The following is a 19,969-nucleotide window of genomic DNA, read 5'->3' as shown; positions in this document are numbered from 1 at the left end:
TAAAGAATAAGCAAATGAGCGTTGATTCTAGTCCGAGTAAACAATATTTGCACGCATTGGGAATACATTCTCCTAGGTACAGTACTCATTTCGAAAAGGATCGTGAACCTGTTTGTCAGATAGGTTCACAAATACTAGCTTGATATGTCTACATAAGATAATAGAAACTGTGAAATTATTCCATGTGAATAAATGAGTGATTGCAAAAAGTATTCATTCACTTCCTGAAAATCAAGTTGATGAAAGATTACTGAGAGATGTGATGATATATGTAAACTTGATTTAGAAATAATATAGTAAATGATAGCCTACGAAGTTGAAAAAGAAACACGAGTGGGAAGCATGAAACGATTTCTCTGACATTGGAAAATTTTAAAGGAAACTAAGCTAAGCTCTAAATCCTTCTTCGTATCTTCACTGCAGAATGCTGCTTGTTTTAATAGGCCACTATTAAGTTCTAACATTCCATATATTGGTATAGAATATCATTCTAAATTAACACTGTGAAATGTATCAATATAAATGAATAAAAGGAACGTGGAGTGAGTAGTTTGTCATTATAACAATGTCATACATTTGTCATATGACAATGGTGGTCTCAACAGATATTTTGCCAAGCCTTGATATCTGTGTTACCGTGCCAATTACCATGAGCCCCGAGGAAAAAGATGATTCTATATTTGCAGATTAGGGAGAGGAAATCTCAGACACCTAATAATATTCACACACCTTTGCGTGTGGTCTTCGTACTTTTCTCGGGATTTTTTCATGTCAGAAGAGTAGATGTCATGCAATGATTTTTTGTGCTACTTGGAACAGTGATCATTTATTGTGAATCCCGACACATAGACTCTATAGTGGGATGCTACATGGATGTTTAAGGAAAATAATAATGTATGTAAAGGACTTCTTTCAAATTGTAAATGTTTTTCCATGAACATCTGACACCTCTGCCGGGTTACATGACAGAGAAAAAAAATTGTGATACTTAACGGTTTGAAAACAATGCGTATAAAGAGCGATATTTCTTAAATTTCATCTTTTTTATTAGCGGAATGTGTTCCCAATTTTTATCCAAAGTGAGCCTGTCCTCAAGCTTACTCCCAATAAATTTGAAGTATTTTTCAGAGAGTGTAAATCTAATTTCCAATGAAGCTTTCAAAGTTTTGTAATCGTGAGAACCTATTCTCAAATCAATAAAAACAAAAACAAATTCAAATCCAAAATTTCATTTTATTATACATAAAAATTTATTCTTAGGGAAATATTATCACACTTGCCTAGAATGTTATCTTCAGCAAGCAATAATCATCACTTGAAGCCAGCTCCATTTACTGGCAGTTTCAACTTCAAAATCTCTTTCCGATTAGTCAGAACCCACCTAAAACCATTTTGTTGTTACATCTCTCATCATCATATCTCCCATATCCCCAATTTGAGGTTCAACTGTGCATCATTCCCTGCAAAAATCGCTTAATCTAATTTATTGCTGAATCTACTTATAAGTAGAGCTTCAATCGTCCGATCTTACTAGGACAATACCTTATTTTTTAATTTGAAAATCGAATGAGGGATGGAGAAGATATTCCATTATTCTTGAATAGACACTTTTTGAGGCTTTTCGTCTCTCAAAGCGAATAGAGTTCAATTCCATAGAAACTGATTTAGAAATTGAGTTAATTGACGTTCGCATAATTCGGGTTCTTCTGTATATGAATTTTAGACCATTGTGAATCTCTCTGATTGTATTCTACTTTAGATTTATATTTGACTGATATTTCATTTTTGATTGTATTTTCAGGGCGTGTGTGCAATGTACAGGATGGAGAAGGGCGGTGCGGGTGGAGAGGGGTTGCTCTCCGGCTGGAGGACTCTGCGTTGGCTACTACTCCCCTCCGTTGTGCTCTTCCTTCTCGCTCTGGCCACCTACTGCATTGTCGGTCAGTCATCACTCATCACAACACATTCCATCCACCAAACTCATTATTATGACCACTGTTGCCGTTGCTATTGCTACTGCTACTATAAAGGCTGTACACACTGTTAGACTCTCACAATAGTGGGACTCAAATCGCGAAGCGACTCGTGACCCAAATCTGTCGCACTGGCGGGACTCAAATCGCGTAGCGACTCGAGATTTAGTTTCTCGGCGATCTTTCAGATGGTGTCAGACTTGGCGATACCAGACTCAGTATAGTCTCCAAGTAGGTGGAGTAAGCTGTAAACCTCTTCGAGTTTTATGATTATTATTTTCATGCAATGTATTCTCAATAAATATATAAATAAGTAGACTGGCGATACTGGCCTAGGCGATTCCAGTATCGGCGACTCCGCGACTTCGAGACTCAGTTGCTCATTAACTTGGAATGCTGTTCGCCAAGGGACTCGAGTATCGAGTATTTTCAATAATATGAGGTTAGGAATTGAAATAGATTATGGTCATGATCATTTAAACATGATCCAGAACACGATAATTTATCAACTTTTTCAAGTACTGAAATTCATCATAGTATAAAATAATCAACTTGAAAATCACAACAAAGCTAGAAAAAAGGAGCTGCCTATCACAATTTCAAAAGAGCCAGCTGGAGTAGTGACAATGATCACGACAAGCGACTCAAGTTGCAAGGTCCGAGAGACTGAAATTGTTCTAATTGAGTAGCGCTAGTTTGAGTATTGTCTTCTATAGTTTCAGATAGGAATTTTCAATACAGAGAAGAATGTTATAATTCAGGAAATGAATAATTCCAATCGGTTTCCAACTGTACCAGCATAACCACTGAGAAGAAAGCCAGGAGCAGAATTTCCATAGCTATTGATGTCGTTGCTGTTAGTTTCAGCTAATAATATCGATAATATTATCGAAAATAATGCAATCGTTCAGTGATAATATCAGCATAGCTTTTGAGTGTATAGCCAGGAGCAAATTCATCATTGCTATTGTTGCTAAAGTTCATATATGATGTTGATATTGAGAGAGAAAATGTGAAACCTCAAGTAATGTAGAGTAATTGTACGACAGCTCCAGTATCGCTCGGGATAGAGAAAACGCTTTTTGGCCTGTCCAATATCAGAAGCCTTTTGATTCAATCCTTTTATTATTTCTATGATATTGATTTTCTGTTTTGAAATGGATTTCAGAAAAATAAAATGTTAAAATTTGAAAAATGGAACGTTTTATCTTCAATAGGAAAGTTCTAACAAATCATAATTTGCAAATGTTGTCAAAAAATAAAAACTGGATTGTTACATATAGCATTATACATAATAGAATCCAGTACTTTAACTCTAGAGATTGAAGATATATAGTAGCCTAATGACACAAAAATGTTATCATACTGAATGAACATGAATAAGTTGCGCGAGCAATATTTACGCCTTCAACGAGTGATGTAGGCAAAATGTTTACCGTACTTGTCCTGCATTGCAGATTCTAATGAATGTTAATTCTTTAATATTTATTGATACGATATGATTGTTGCTTTCTTTGAGAGAGAATAATACAATTTATTCTTCTTGAGTATTGTTCCTCTCGAAGAAGGCAATTTGTGTTTTATTTGGTTTCTGATTAGTTTATTCACTGTATATTATTATTCTCACTATGAAAACAGCAAATCAACACAATTCATATATTGTGAGAATAATAAGCTGGAGATGTAAGGATATATAATGAACCCATTCACAGAGAGTTCGTCCAGACTAACCCTAGACTCCAGACAAATGATGTGTTTATTAATTTAGATGAATTTTGATCATGTAATTGGCCGTAATACTTTGTAATAAATTGAACTCTTTATATAGTTCTCTGCAATAAACACGGATTTCGGCTATATTCTAAACTACTCATTTTTAGAATATAGCCGAAATCCATGTTTATTTCCGTGTTTGTTTAGTTCTCTGAAATAAACACGGATTTCGGCTATATTCTAAACTACTCACGTTTAGAGTATAGCCGAAATCCGTGTTTATTTCAGAGAACTATATAAAGAGTTCAATTTATTGATGTACTATATTTATTGCTACTATATTTTTCATTGATTTTTCATCGTACAACTTTTCTGTTATTAAAATCAACTGAAGTTGAGTTGAAAGTGGATGTCAAGGGGCATCAATGATCAGCCCCTTGATCTTTGTTGTGACTTGTCGCATTGAATGAGAATGATGGGTTGTGTGTGCATAATTCAAATAAATTAATTTTCACTATTATTGATTTTATTTGAAATTATTGTGCACTATAAATTAATTTCCACTTTCAAATCCAATTTTAAACCTAATGACTCTACAAGCAATAATATAATTGTAACTTATTTTAAACTGAATATAACTGCATCTCGAACCATATTAAACTTACTTTTCATGAATAGTGAAAATAATTTTTCATTGGATCTTGTAAATGCGGTCATCGTTCGTTCCTTGGTGAGAATAAGGCCGAAAAGTTACTCTTCAAGAATGAGAAACACAGTACCTAGAAGCAAAACTTAACCACATCTTCCGATGCCGAATTCAATGAAGGAAAGAGAGATTGATGTAATAAGAGCATGAAGCCGACTTTTTGCTTGAACTGATGCTTGTGTTCGATGCGAAGCGGAGCATGAAAATAATTTAGTAAGACAGCCGACTACTCAGTCTTGAGTAATGTTTCCACTGATTTACAGATGCGGTCTGAGTTGGAATCGATTGAATTACGAATCAGCACTACACACGTTAATCGTGTTTTTCTTTAATTTTGACTTTTTGCTTCTGCACGGCTCTTCAAGTGGAAATACAGTAGTTTTTAAACGAAATGGGGAGAATACTTATCGTACATGAAGCAGCCTACTGCCTACAAAAAGTTGACAGATGGGCGTGTTTCAACTCTAGACGTGAACAATCTTGTGTAAAACACGTCTAAATGAACGAGAATGAAGTTGGCACTTACAGGTCTACAAGACATTTTTGTTCCTTCGATGCGTTATACTTCTTATAATTCTGAATTATTACATCAGGTTATTGGAATGAGATTTTGGACAAATCTCATCAAGATGATAAATTCAAACTACATTTATAATTCTGAATTATAGCAGGTTATTAGGATGAGATTTTGGATATATTTCAGAAAGATGATAAAACTATACAAACTATTGAAAAAACTTCTATAATTTAACATAAAAAGCGCTAATTTATAGGATAGTACTTCTGAGTAGTTTTAAAGCAAAAGCTGAATTACAGCGATAAGGCTTTCAACCCTTTGCATTCTATTAATTGCATCGAAATCAGAGCTCTCATAATATAAAATCATTGATAATAATGTTCTGTTCTTTTATTACAGATGAAGGAACATTTTCAATGTTGAAAACGTTTCATTCCTTCTCCCAAACGAAGGGGAGAATAATTTATTGTTTACTGATAGAACTAAGCATAAAAGACCAACAAATTTGATGGTTGAAGGAGAAGAGAAGGATGAAGTTGTATTATTCAAAAATGGAAACATAAATTTTGTCAGTTTTACAATTTGAAACGGTATAATCTACATTTAACCATTGTTTTACTATATGAGATGTAGGAATGATTGTGATTATCTTGAATTAAGGTCGTTGTTTTCCTCCAATTTAGATGTTGCAGATCATCACAGCTTCTCGCCAGATCGGCATCGTTACATTGAAACGCACTCTCTAGACGACCTCTCAGACAACAGGATCGATGGTGATGTCATACTTGAAACAGATGGAATCATTCAAAGTTCGCCTTCTCCAGGAAAGGGTTCGTTTTCTGAAGAGATTCATTATTCTATTATAATATTTTTATAATAATTATTTTTTATATAATTATTTATAACTATTAGAATTATTTTTTTAGATTAATCCAACTTATCATCTGGAAAGTAAACAAATTAAGCTGCAAAAGGCTAAAAAAGCCTTTGATGGATTGGGAGAGAGATGGGAAGTTTTTGATGAGTGAATTAAGCAATCTTTTTCAAATCATGTTCCTGGCGAGGACTATGGGAAGTTCGTGAGCGCTTGTCCAAGTTCCTACAAAGTAATTTAAATTTCTGAATATTGCATGCATCAATCTTCAAGAGTTTCTTTATTTTTTCAATCCATGGGAATTTTTAGTTTTATCCTCTCAAAGAATATATATAAAATTTTATTCATATGCTGAAAACTCTATTGATTCCTCTACCATTGCTCAATTTACTTCCAGTTATTGAAAGACTTGAGGCGTGCGTAACAATTTATACATATAATGGATCAATATAAATAAAGAAAACAGTCAAGAAACAGAGGGGATATGCATTATATTACTCAATACTTATCAATGATTCAGTGAATTCCCATAATAAAACATAGAATGAAAATTCAGTTGATTTTTTACATTTTCTAAAAAGGGAATTTCTACACTTTCGATTTCTCTGAACTTTTTCATTTCGAGTTATATTTTTCCAACTCTAAATAGAAACTAGAATTGAATTGAAATTGCAGTAACAATACGAACTCATTTATCATACACCAGCTCTAGAACATGGGTTTCCCATAGTTGAGTAGGTTAATTTCCGAAAAAATGCAATTTATTTATATTTGTAGTGAATTTCATATATTGTATTTTTCAATAGTATGAACATTTTATTGATTAGATTTTTTATTTGTAAATTAATGCAATAAAAAAATTATTTATTATATCAAATTTTGCAAGTAAAAACAATCAATAAATCGAATGAAGTGAATTCATTTGATTATTTGACAGACCACTCAGCTTCAATTAAAGTTATTCAAATATAGATTGGAGTCCTTGTAGAATGTTAATGAAGTCATATTAAGAGCATATTAAGCGTTTTTTCAGAATCAGCAGGGCAGAAAGCTCCCCGATTGGCTGATTGGGTTGACGCCTGGAAAAAAGCTTATAATAGTGTGGCCCTAATGATTACATACGTTGGACTGTGTAGATGAGACTAACAAGAGTTCGTCGAGGGAGGAGAACGCGGACCTTGCGACGTCCGAGGTTGCGAACAGCGTCAGCGTGAGTTGGCTTGGCGACAGTCCGAGTGGAAGCACCTCTGCTCAAGACACCACCTCCTTCGTAGACCGCCTCCTGCTCAGCTTCCATCGGGCCAGCTCTGCCTCCACCCCGCCACCACCGCCCCCGGCCTACTCAAGGGCCATCAGTGTCAGTCCCTTCCTTAGGCGGCGGCTGCCCAATGGTCATAAGTATGGAGAGTACCAGGTTTGTCGCTACATCAAGTTTGCATTATTTAGGGCCGTTTTCACAGTGGAAGCTTGAACTGAATTGTATCAGCTAGACTAAAAATGAGCCATATTATATCAAACGAGATTTAAACTGGCACTGTGCACTAATGGCACAAAGAGACATTAATTCTTCAATGTTGTTTTCCATCACGAACTGCTTATTATTAAATCACTTTTTGCTATTAAAAAGAACGACTAGCATTCAGATTTTTCCAGATTTTGCTAGCCGTTCTTTTTAATAGCAAAATACATTAATTTTTAAAACCTTCAACAAACCTATTCAGTTTTAAAACCTTTTATCAAATAGAATGAGAGTAGGATATTTCAATTTTATTTGCTACTATATAGATACTGAATGTCCCACGAAAGAGGGATCCCAATAGCGGTTTTCTAAAATCCAAAAAATTGTGCTTTTCAGACAGGATGTGGATAATTTTCTTGCATTTTTTCCATAATCTGGTGTTTCTCTTATGAGAGTCATGATTGGATCAACATTGTCAACTTCATAGTTGGGAATTGTGTAAGTCCAGGGATTCAAACCAATAATGACAAAAATATGCAAAAAATTATTATTATCTGGAATTGCTATTTTCAAATTGATTATATACATCAATAAAGGCTATAATTAATTTCCAAGCTTTTCAAGTAACTGAATCAAGTTGTGATTTCCGTAGAATATATTGCTGTATGTGAGACGTATACTCTTGAATAATAATTGATTGAATATAGAGAATTTGTGCTTACAATCTGACAATAAGCTTGAAAATTGACTTTCTTCAACAGAATCTACCTAATGTTCTTTTAAACTAAATCTCTAGTAAAACGATTTGAGAAAGATCTAGAAACGAAAATAAGGTATGTAAGATAGCTGAAATGATTGTACGAGTATTGAAGTATATAATAAAAATCCATTGTGCTGAGTAGGTACTTGAGTAGCATTTATTTCCAAATGTGTACAGCTACAAAGTGATTGATGTGGGTTTTCAAGGAAAATTACTGTAAGTTGAAATCATTGAAAGAAATTCACAGTACGGTATTGATTCAATCCCTTCCAGAGCTCAAGCTTGATGAATTTTTGGAAGGGCCTATATATTAGCCTTGGAAGAGCTATAGTATATATTATAATATTTTTATATCATCTATATTTTTGGATACGGAAATAAAATTCATTTCATTCCAATCAACACTCATGCTAGAACAACTTTTCAAGATTTGAAAATAATTCAACATTCACCATAATAAAAATTGAATGATTGAGGATCAGCTCAAATCCCAGTTTGAGATTATGAATAAATTTGATAATATAATCAGTTAGTAAATAATATAGAGTCCTATTCTCACATGAAAATTACCGATCTAGCTCTCATTCTGGTTTAAAAAAGATAGATCTATATTGCATTCAGCTTACTGGGAAAAGTTAGAGAACCATTCTTTTTGCAACTGTGTATTTGGACCTCTGATGATCAGACATGTCTAAATTGATGTGTGGTTTGTATAAAATTTTCATCTAAATTGATGTGTTTTTGATATGATTGTATTGCTGTTGATGCAGGCATCACCGACGGATTCCGGATTGAGCCGCAGCACGACTCGGCCGCGAGTGTCGCCGACTCTGCCGGCCCGCGACTCGCCCTCACCATCCACATCTCAGCCCCAGAACCTCACAACCACAGCCAGCGATGGCAAGTCCATTCAAATCTTCATTCGTTTTTCAAATATGAATTTGAACAATATCAAAAGCAAAGATTCATTCAAATCTTTCCATAACGTTATTACAAACTGCTATTGGATTTTTTGGAGTCTATACAGTATAGACCTATCGTACTCCTGAAGTGTATTTTGCTATAGAAAGTTTTCATATATATTTTAGAGAATTTCTTCCTACTGGAATACTGGAAATCACCACAATACAGTATCAGAGGATAAATTGTGATACAAGGTATTTTACTTGTACCAATAATCATTATTCGAAGTTCAATAACTAATAAATTACAAAGGAAAATTACTAATCTGTTTTCAATGATTTTACAATATAAATATAAAAGCCTTTATGAAAGAAACGCAACCGCAATAATGCGCTTCGGTATTGCGGATACAGTATTGAAAAAATTGACGGCGTTTTTCACCATTTTTAGCAATCTGATAGAGGTATTCAGAACTTGCTCTCAAAAATAGGTACCGTAAAAACTATTCATCCGGTAATTCACCGTTAATAAATTCCAGAACTACCCTAGTCCCATCAAAACCGGAAAACGCGGTCTCACTGATAAATATTCTATTCTAAAAAAAATGCTGGCTGTGCCAAAACATTAGGATTTATTATATTTTATAATTATTTGTCTTATGTATTTTGTATTTTAGCGAAATGATTATTCTTTTCTATTCTAAAATATTCTATTATATTCTATTCTATAATATATTATATTCATTCTCATTTGTCGAAAATGAAAATATTTAGTTGTGTGTAGTTGAAACACACCTGCTCTTTTATACTATATTCAGGCTGTAAAGGATTAATAATAAATTTCTTGAACAAGAATGTTGGAAGGATTTTTTAAGGCTTGAAGCCACTCACATTTGATCAAGCAGAACTAGTCCAGATTTTTCTCATTATAGTGTACACTGTACAGTATTTGGATGAGAAAAGAAATAGGAAAACTCGTTCTGTTATATTTCAGGTATTTGTAGTTCGCCAAAACTTGAAGCCTGCCGAGGAGTGCTGCCCTGGGACTTGGTAGCCCCGGCTGCATTTCCGGGACTGGAAGAAGCGATGCCTTTCCTGGACACCATTCTCGACTCAGGGTGCTCGTCACGGGCCAGAGAGTTCTTCTGCTCTCTGCTCGAGCCTGAGTGCCAAGACGCTGGCCATACTGTTCTGCCTCCTTGTCGTAAGACTTGCAAAGGTATTGTGCTTTCTATCATATTTTATTTATAGAGATGCTTATCATGAAGAATTGAGAATTAATTTGAAGTGTCATTCGACAATACAGCAGTGTAACTGTAAAGGCTATACATTATAATTATTCATTTATTTTTATCATTTGATAATTGATATAAGAGTACGAAGATATCCAATAATTTTGTTCTCTTAGCACAATTAAATGAACAATGGATAATACAGTGTAATACAATAGAAAATATTAAAAGAAAAAGGAAAAGTATCTACAAAAGTCTCTCTGAAAAAGAAAGTAAATGTAAGTAAAAGTCGTTATCAGGTTCTATTGGCAATCTTGAAAGTAATTTCAACATTCTCTATTTCGTGCGCCAGCCGTCACCAATATGAGTACTGGAACAGATTAACATCAAGATAATTATCAGATTATCATTAAATTGAAAGACTTTGGATAGGTAGTTTGAAAGATACTAGCAAGCGTTATTTTCAGACTCTACCAGCAGGGAGATGGCTTAATCACACTTCAAACTAGAATTGATACCATTCATTTTTTACTTTCCTTGCCCTATTACCATAGGTAAGGAAAGTATTGCTTTCCGAAAAAAATTAAGGTACCTCAATTTCTAAATTTATTGGTCTGTATGTGTGTGTGTGTGTGTGTGTGTGTGTGTGTGTGTGTGTGGTGTGTGTGTGTGTGTGGTGTGTGTGGTGTGTGTGGTGTGTGTGTGTGTGGTGGTGTGTGTGTGTGTGTGTGGTGTGTGTGTGTGTGTGTGTGTGTGTGTGGTGGTGTGTGTGTGTGTGTGGTGTGGTGTGTGTGTGTGTGTGTGTGTGTGTGTGTGTGTGTGTGTGTGTGGTGTGTGTGTGTGTGTGTGTGTGTGTGTGTGTGTGTGTGGTGTGTGTGTGTGTGTGTGTGTGTGTGTGTGTGTTGTGTGTGTGTGTGTGTGTGTGTGTGTGGTGTGTGTGTGTGTGTGTGTGTGTGTGTGTGTGTGTGGTGTGTGTGTGTGTGTGTGTGTGGTGTGTGTGTGTGTTCAATATGGCGGCTAAAATGGCGAATATGTTGTCAAAAAACAGGGTTTTTCGCGATTTTCTCGAAAACGGCTCCCACGATTTTGATTAAATTCATACCTAAAATATTTATTGATAAGTTCTATCAACTGCCACAAGTCTCATATCTGTAAAAATTTCAGGAGCACTGCACCATCTATGCAAAGTTTGATTTTAGATTCTCAATTATCAGGCTTCAGATACAATTTAAACAAAAAATTTCAAGTGGAAAAAATTGAGCATACAAATCTCTACAATTAATGTTTAGTAGCATTTTCACCTAAAATTGAAAATAAGCTCGAAATTCGATAAAATAAGATTATTCGATTGCAAACTGTTGGCAACTATTGATTCTATTAAATCATTCACTATGAAGAGATAGCACACTTCATGTGTCTGCAGCGCTATTGTCCTGTCACCAGCAGGCTCAGATCTTAGAAAAGTAGACTTTGAGATGCGCGGGAACACTAGCGTCAGTTGATCAATTTTCATAACGGCAAGGAAAGTTGTGTGAGTGCACCACACCAGATTTTTTCAATTGCTTTTGATTGATGTACTAATTATACATTTGATGATGATTTATGAATTTTTATAAATTGATTTTCCACAGCGATCGCAGAGGATTGCAGTGAGTTCATCATCGATTCACTGAATCTCTCGAAAATATTCAACTGCGATATTTATCCAGATCTCGACAACCCTGAAGAGTGTGTTAATCTGGCCAGAGGTGACAACTTTTCCTAATCAATCAGCTCTTCTTATTTTAATACTGTATAGTACATTTGAATTCTAATTCTAATTCCAACTAGTTTTTTATAGGTCAAGTTTCATTTTTTGTTGATTGTACAATTACTTGGAGAGAAGTTTAGATTATTGTTGAACAAGAAGAGTCTCTTATAGAGAAATTTAGAGAGAAGTCTCCTGTTGCTTATTGCAATCATAGATAATTGAGATTACCCTATTAAGAAGAATATCATTGATCTTAACTTGAAAGATTTTTATTAATAATATTTGTAGATAATGTTTATAGATAAATTTTCAGGATAATGTTGGCTCAGATAAGATACAAAAGATAATTCTTCGAATATAGTAATTTGGTAGTTCTGTATTATTATAGAGGAAGTGTTGTTAAAAAAACTGTTCGAATGGATGAACAAGCAGCAATATCATTGTTTCATACTTTTCATTGATGAGAGTTAAACGCTATTACAATAGAATGATGGAGAATAAATAAATACCGAGTGACCTGATCGGCTCAGGTCTGGTGTCAGGGTTCTCAGGTCACACCTGATCAATTGCAGGACTTCCAACATCACTTAACGACTGCTTTTAGGCAGTCGGAACTGAAGGCTTTTCGTGTCTATCCAAAACACCAAGACATGGGAGTAGCCCGTGTGGCCTCGTCGAGACTTGAACCTTTTTAGATGATGAGGGTAGTTGAAAAATGTCTGGGTTGTTATTTAAGAAGACTGAAAAATGTGACAGTATAGCATTTTTATACGGATTATTAGGTGATAAGGGTAGTTATAAAATTCCTGGGTTATGTGAGAAAACTAAAAGAATGTAAAAAGTATAGCATTTTTATACGGATTATACCTTTATTTGGGATTCCTAATCAAAATAAATTTATTGAAATTGGATGAAGAGAAGTTTTGGACTTTATCTGATTCTTGTTTTCTATTGTTCTGATTTTATGAGGGAATAGAAAATAAATTAATAATACTTCTTCCTTCACGAGATATTCTTGATAATCTGAAATCCGAATACTGGTACCACGGAGGAAAGACAATTCTTTGTTACATAAGTCAACTGGAAAAGTCGATTTGTACCTGTATCCATAACTTTATGGACACAATTATTTATTCAATGAGTATAATTTTTAATTATAGTTTGTTTTTTCAGGTGACTGCCTCAGCAATGAGTTTCAGTGCCCAGATGAGACTTGCATCCCAAAACGGTGGGTCTGTGACGGCCTTCGTGATTGTCCTCTCGGTGCCGACGAGATCAACTGCACCAAATGCTCACACGACGAATTCAAGTATTACATTTCCTATCTTAATTTTTTCCATACTAGCATTTTCATAAATAACTGGGAATCGGATTATTGCATGTGATCAATCCATTATTTTTTTTCTCCATTCTGTTGGTTTTATTTTTGATCTTTGTTGGACGAAAACCAATCTAGTAGTAGTAGTAGAGATATCGGTGTGAAAACGGCTAATGGCTGTTTGGTTTGGTGTATCGACAATGCTAATCATCAGTTGTACTACCATCATCAAAAGCTAATTTCCTATAAGACATACTGGCCCGAGTTCAGCCCGAGTTGAAAGCAGAGAAAAGTGGAGATAAAAACCTAAGCTACATTGTGTCATTGCATGCAATTAAAAATCTACTCGATACTCATAATTCTTAAATACTTCTTTAGTCTGATTTTTACTGTAATACTGGACTATGGAGGAAATTCCTTTTCCTTTTATATTATCCTTAAAATTCAAAATTCCCAAAAACCTTGGCAATTCTAACAGGAACATACCTGTCAAATTTCATGAAAATCTATTGCCGCATTTCGCTGTAAATGTGGAACATATAAACATAAATATTAACATATAAACATAAATACATAAAGAAAAATGCATTTGAATCTTAGACCTCACTTCGCTTGGTCAAATAATTGATCTATTCTTTGATCTACACATACATAGATCTCATCATTGATATACTTATTGATCTACTCATGGATGATTGAACGGAAATGAGTTCATCTGTCTCCATTTTGTTTTGATCTCTCAATAGATTCAAACAACTCTGTGATGAAAGCATTTGAAGTGAAAAAAGCCTTCTTGTTTTATATGATGGTGAGCTTACAATCATCATCATCATCTTAGATACACATTATAGGTTCTTATATTGTGTTTGATGTGAAAATTTATGTGCAAACTGATTACGAGCTCACAGCTCTTATCACCCACAATCATTCAAAAAAATACAATCAATTTTTGAATAAGTTTTTATTTGAATATTTTCTATTGTTCAGGTGCAAGTCAGACCACAAGTGCATACTCAATTCTTGGAAATGTGATGGAAACCGTGACTGCTCTGATGGCTCTGATGAATCGAATTGTCAGCATGGTAAGCATACTGTTTGTTTTACTAAAAAATTCAGTGCAGTGTATTAAGCCGGATATACACCTTTCATGCAACGTTCCGATCCCACTCCGATCATACAGACGGATGACTTGGTTATGGCCATGAGCCACACGTTATCCCACACCTGCTATTCACATATTCCGAGAAGTGCGGCGGGTGAACTACTATCCACCGGCACTATCAATTTGGTAGTCAAGAATCATACAGAAGTCTAGTTGCAGTGAAACCACCCACAGAAACGCCCATTCATCCCAGGCGAGGTCAATCTGCAGCATTCCGGCGGTACGAGGGCAGATTAAAGCCCGGACGTATTCTCTAACTTGTCTAGAAGCCTGGAAAAATATTCGTGATCCCCAATTGTATAAGTCTCCATGGTAGGCCCTTGCACGTCCACCGAGGAGGCGCCCAAAGAGGAAAGCGAGTGATTTGGAAAGAGAGACGAATGGGGAGGGGGGTTCCGACTTCTTCCAGAGACGGAAGTAGACCTAAGAATCCATTAGCCTGTTTAATTTCACATGCTGCTAATTCCAGAGACGTGATTCCCATATAGTCTTGACACCCATTGGAAAACCCCGAAACTCTGCTTTGGGGCAGCATGGGTCAAGACTGGGAATCAAGGGTGCTTCCATCTCTGAAATTAGAAGCATGTGAAATTAAACAGACTGTGGGACTCATAGGTCCGGAGTAGAGTTTCATAGAGGCTTCACTATGTCCAGCTAGTCCCTGAGACAGAGAGTCCAGATGACCTCCATAATGTGAAGCTTCCACCTGATCGTACACCCATAGGCCAGGCTATACTCCCAGTGACGGAGTCATCGTAGGTGCTATGGTCCCCCCTGGTTGGCGGCTTTTCCCTTCACCTTGATAACCAGCAACATGCGGCTGGTGCGATCCAGTACTTCCTGAGACGCAGCGAGACCCGATCCCTGAATGGTTCAAGGGCCAAACTGATTCCCACTGGGGTGGGTGACTGTATTACAGCGACTTGAAGGCGGCAAGCCTTATCTTTTCATATGACCTGTTCCATCACCACGTCCTCACGCCACAGAAAACTCGAGCATGAGTGCGATCGCAGCGCTGCATGACAAGTCTGTCATGCTTATAATCGTCTATAATACCAGTTTATCAACCAGCAAAGCCAAATATAGCCTACTCTTCATATATGTACTACTGTATATGGGAAAACTGTCTACAGTTTCGAGTTAGAGTGGCTCGAATGTCAGAGGTCTATACGATGAAACAAAAAAGAGGGTGAATTGTAGTACCTAATTAGTACCAGAGACAACTGATACAAGTAGTTTATCTACGCTTATCTTTTCTCCATGGTAGTACCTATATCATAATTAAAATAACCTATCAGCAATGGGTATCAATTGCAATCAAACTCTGTAAGACTGCTTTTACGGCTTACTATGACGTTTGAACTTGAACGTAATCATACTCCTTCATACATCATCATACACAACTTATAATGACATATTGAGCTAGGACTCATAACTTAGATTAGAATTAAAGTGCATTACAAAATACAAATGCATCTCTATTTGCACGGTTTAAGTTTAAACGAAATTCAATTTTGAAGTGAATCAAAAGAGGGTAAATTGTAGTAGTACCTATATTAATAATTTAAATTAACAATCAGCAATAGACGTATCAATAATACGTCTCGTACAATGTGGATAATTTTGAATTTAAGTCACCCCCTGATTCAATTCACTTTGAGCTTTTACTGTGCAAAGTGCCTTGATTAATTATAGTGAATGCTGTGATTTTGCAGAGATGATAGCACACGTGCACACGTCACCGTGTCCCTCAGACGAGCTGCGCTGCGTCGACGGCAGATGCATCACGCTGCAGCAGATCTGCGACAAAATCGTCGACTGCGCAGACGCGGCCGATGAAGCCAACTGCAGTCTTCCCAATTCATAGGAGCAAAGCAACATGATCATCTGAATAGTGCCACTTCAAACAATCGATAACTATAACAGAATAATATTGTTGTCGATGACTTACTGTTGTTTGCTATTTGATTACCATGAGCAGAATCGAGCCAACATGATTCTGTTCTCTTACAAGACTACCAGCAGCAGAAACTCTGGCAAACATAATATATATTCCAAAAGAGTTCGGTACTCCCAGATTATAGGCTACTGATTACATTTACTTTTGAAACTGTGTTGTGTTTGGGAGAACCAGTTCGGTGTGTAGAAATCAAATAATAGGCTGATTTGTATAAAATTGTTTTTTATGGTTGTATTGTAAATATTCTTAGTTTTATAAATATTGAAAGAGATTTAGTTTTAGTGTCATACTCCACCTGATAAAAATCACTACTTCATACCATACTTAAAAAAAGAGGTTTCAGAAATCAATGCAATAACTTTGGGCCAGAGCTCATTGCAATTACTAAAATAAGATCAAATAATAGGCACTGAATGTATACCACATCAATATAATTCACAGTACGCAGTTTATCCAAATAAGTACTGAATTATAGTTTCATTCATTCAGTATCTGTTATTCTAATACATTCAGGTTTGGTTTGCAACTTGGAGATTACATGGCCGCGTCAACTCAGATTATCACTTAAATTACAGCTCATATCTTGCAATATGTTAATTAAAATCATAACTTTAAAAAGTATTCCACATTTCTGATAAAATATAGATTTCTTGAACAGATTGCTGTATAATATTAATTGACATTATTTTTGACTGATGATTCAGACTAATACGATTTTTTGTGGTTTATCAAAATTGTCAATTGAATCACTGGCTTAAAAAATATCAGTTAATCCACATGTTCTAGAAGAAAATAGTTAATTTTTAATTTATTCTAAAATCTTCTATTAAAGTTTTTATTATAATACGTAGGTACTGAATACCAGTCACATAGTATCAAATTATAAAATTCACAAAGTTGTAGATATATTTTGAAATAAAATTGAATATATTGGGAGAATCTCAACTAAAAACATTTGAAAAAAATTTTTTGCTACCAAGATTACCTGATTCAAATTTATCAATTTGAAAAATTAAAAGTATGTTTGTATGTTTTCTACAGCAATGACAAGGATCACGTCACCAATTCTTGAATTTCGATTGTGGGAGAACATAATATACTGAAGCTGTATTATTTCGCAATTAACGTTGATTATGTGATAAAATCATCATCACTGTAATTAACAAAAATGAGTGATCACCATCATTTAGCTCTTTACCATTCAATCATTCACACTCTGAAATACTGCTGTGTCCCTTTGTTATATTACAAATTTCCTGATAATGTGTTTGAATTCTTTGAGGTTGATAAATGCTGCAAAAATATCTCACATTTGTAGAAATATGTTGTTACTGCCTACAAGCTGCAACACCATTCATGAAACAGTGACTGACCCTCGCTAATAAATAGATTAGTTTTTGTATTTCTTGTGTATAGTTTTGTATTGATATGTAATTATACAATTTGAATTTATACCATTATAATAAATGATTTTTTTCATTTTTTAGATTTGAAGTTTCACTTTATTTATTACCCTTTGATTTACACTACACCTTTGCCAAATTGTATGACCATAAATTAATGGGTTGTGCTATAGTAATTATTTCATATTTTTCAATTCCTCATGATACATCTAAATCTTTATTATAACTGTCATTGATTTGTGATTCACCGAAGACCGAACATTTGTGATTCATCTGCACCAATCCATTCAATATTTCCAATTATATTTTAGAGTTCCGACATTGATTAATCTCAATTAATTTTTAACGGGGTTCACAAAAATAGTCTGAAAGTTGTTGTCTTATCACGATCTAGAATCCAATTCTTGTCAAGAACTTAACTTATACCAATTTAAAGATAACATTAATCGATTTTCTATACTATAATAAAGGAAAGAGCTGGCTTGTACACGTTACGGGATTGGCAAATAATGTTTAAGGCATCTTCACGCCTGAATTACTGGATTGATTAACTTGAAATTTTGCTTAAGATTCTTAATTAACCGAGGATGGTTATAGGCTGACAATTTTAATTATAATTGGTATACCTACTTATATATGCGTATATATACTTATTAAATATACAATTACAGAATCTTGACTGCATCTACATTATCAAATCTCTAGATTGACTAGATTACCACAAAACTCACTTTACAAGGGAGCTGAGCCCGACATAAAATGAAGACTAACTGAAAGGTGAATTTGGTATCTCTTCAGTGGCGTAACGTACACTCCCGCTGCCCCCGCGGCGCGGGGGGGCCCGGGCTAGGGCCCGGATAAATGATAATATGTAGGCCAGTATAAGTTTTCTGAAAAGATAAAATTACCCGTTCTAGGGGGCTCGGGTTAGGGCCCGAAATATTAATTATTTATTGCATACTTTAAAAAGAAAAATAATCATGGAAGTAACTTTTGATAAAAAAACAGAAGTTTTATTGTGGAAAATGACAGGTTTCATTCATTGTGTAAGAAGAAATATGCAATAGAACAATGTTATCAGTCTGGTTAAAAATTAATATCAAGAGAATACAAGTAGAAAATAATGAATAAGGCAAGAAAGAAAAACAATCATTGTTCAAATCTACTCGTAATAATAATTCCATTGACAGAGCTTCAATAATTGTGTGCTGGTAGTGAGCTTATTGAAAAATTTAGAATGTTGCTTGTTTACAAATCATTAAAATTTATACATCCGGTGAGACAATCCAGACTGAGACTGTTCAAACCACTTACTTGTAGTTAAGATTTACTTTTTTCTCTCTGATTCAAACAAAAATTGTCAGAATGGTTCTAAAGTAGATCGTTATCTTTATTTACTATTACAAGTTTTATTTTTCCAACTAAGCTATGTAATTCACTCATGAAAGATGTACGTTCACATTAGGGTTCAATGCTTGGGATTAAGGGAGAAGGGGGCTGGAGAAAGGTAGTACGATTTTAGAAGAGGGGCCCAGAATTTTTTTTGCGGGGGGCCCGGTTTGGAAGCGTTACGACACTGTATCTCTTAGTCGTTAAAACAGCTTTAAAGTATCATAGAGTCGATTTAATACCAAGGTTTGTAGGAGTAGAATTGGTTGGTTTTTTATCACATTGAGTAGGAATAAAATTCCAATCGTCTTAACCTGAAAACAAAATTCGAATGAATTAAAGTTGAAAATTTAATTTCCATTGATTCTAGTAAAGTTGTCCAAATAGCTTACCTTTAGTGGGTTTCATACAAATATTTCAAGAATAAATCAAAGCTCTAAACAAATATTATTCTAGCCTACGTGGATACTTTCTCAATCAGAAAACAAAGACTATAATGCTTTTTATGTAAGTATAGGTACCGTTATAGTATAGGTACAGTAGTAGATATATTATTATGCTGTTATAGAGGTATTAGATAATTCAAAAAATATTGAGTGAATATAATTAATTATTATATCCATTGTTATATTGTGTGTACTAGGAGAAATCGGATATTATAGTTGTTAACTTAAATACTTCATTACAGGCATTACAGCATACATCATTATATTAGTATGATGTAAGTTACCATTTAGTATGGTCTAGTCCGAATTTGCTGAACAATATTCGCTTTTCCTTTATTTAATAGGAAGGGCTACCTCACACTACAATATTATTGTAATGAAATTGAAATTATTCAGTCCCTTTTT

At 34.7% G+C, this 19,969-nt stretch overlaps 1 protein-coding gene across 1 annotated transcript in view; it reads left to right on the top strand.

Moving 5' to 3' along the window:
• Positions 1–17,697, top strand: part of LOC111049937 (atrial natriuretic peptide-converting enzyme) — a 122,064-nt gene extending 104,367 nt beyond the window's left edge. The window contains exons 2-10 of the mRNA XM_039426286.1: positions 1,802–1,940; positions 5,593–5,739; positions 6,920–7,197; positions 8,773–8,902; positions 9,899–10,123; positions 11,768–11,884; positions 13,060–13,195; positions 14,192–14,286; positions 16,082–17,697. Coding sequence (XP_039282220.1) covers positions 1,802–1,940; positions 5,593–5,739; positions 6,920–7,197; positions 8,773–8,902; positions 9,899–10,123; positions 11,768–11,884; positions 13,060–13,195; positions 14,192–14,286; positions 16,082–16,233 — 1,419 coding nt within the window. The 3' untranslated portion in view covers positions 16,234–17,697. The remainder of the gene's footprint in view (positions 1–1,801; positions 1,941–5,592; positions 5,740–6,919; positions 7,198–8,772; positions 8,903–9,898; positions 10,124–11,767; positions 11,885–13,059; positions 13,196–14,191; positions 14,287–16,081) is intronic.
• The last annotated feature ends 2,272 nt before the right edge of the window (positions 17,698–19,969 follow it).

This window comes from Nilaparvata lugens, chromosome 1, assembly GCF_014356525.2.
Source record: "Nilaparvata lugens isolate BPH chromosome 1, ASM1435652v1, whole genome shotgun sequence".
Taxonomy (NCBI): domain Eukaryota; kingdom Metazoa; phylum Arthropoda; class Insecta; order Hemiptera; family Delphacidae; genus Nilaparvata; species Nilaparvata lugens.
This window is presented reverse-complemented; position numbering and strand designations above follow the sequence as displayed.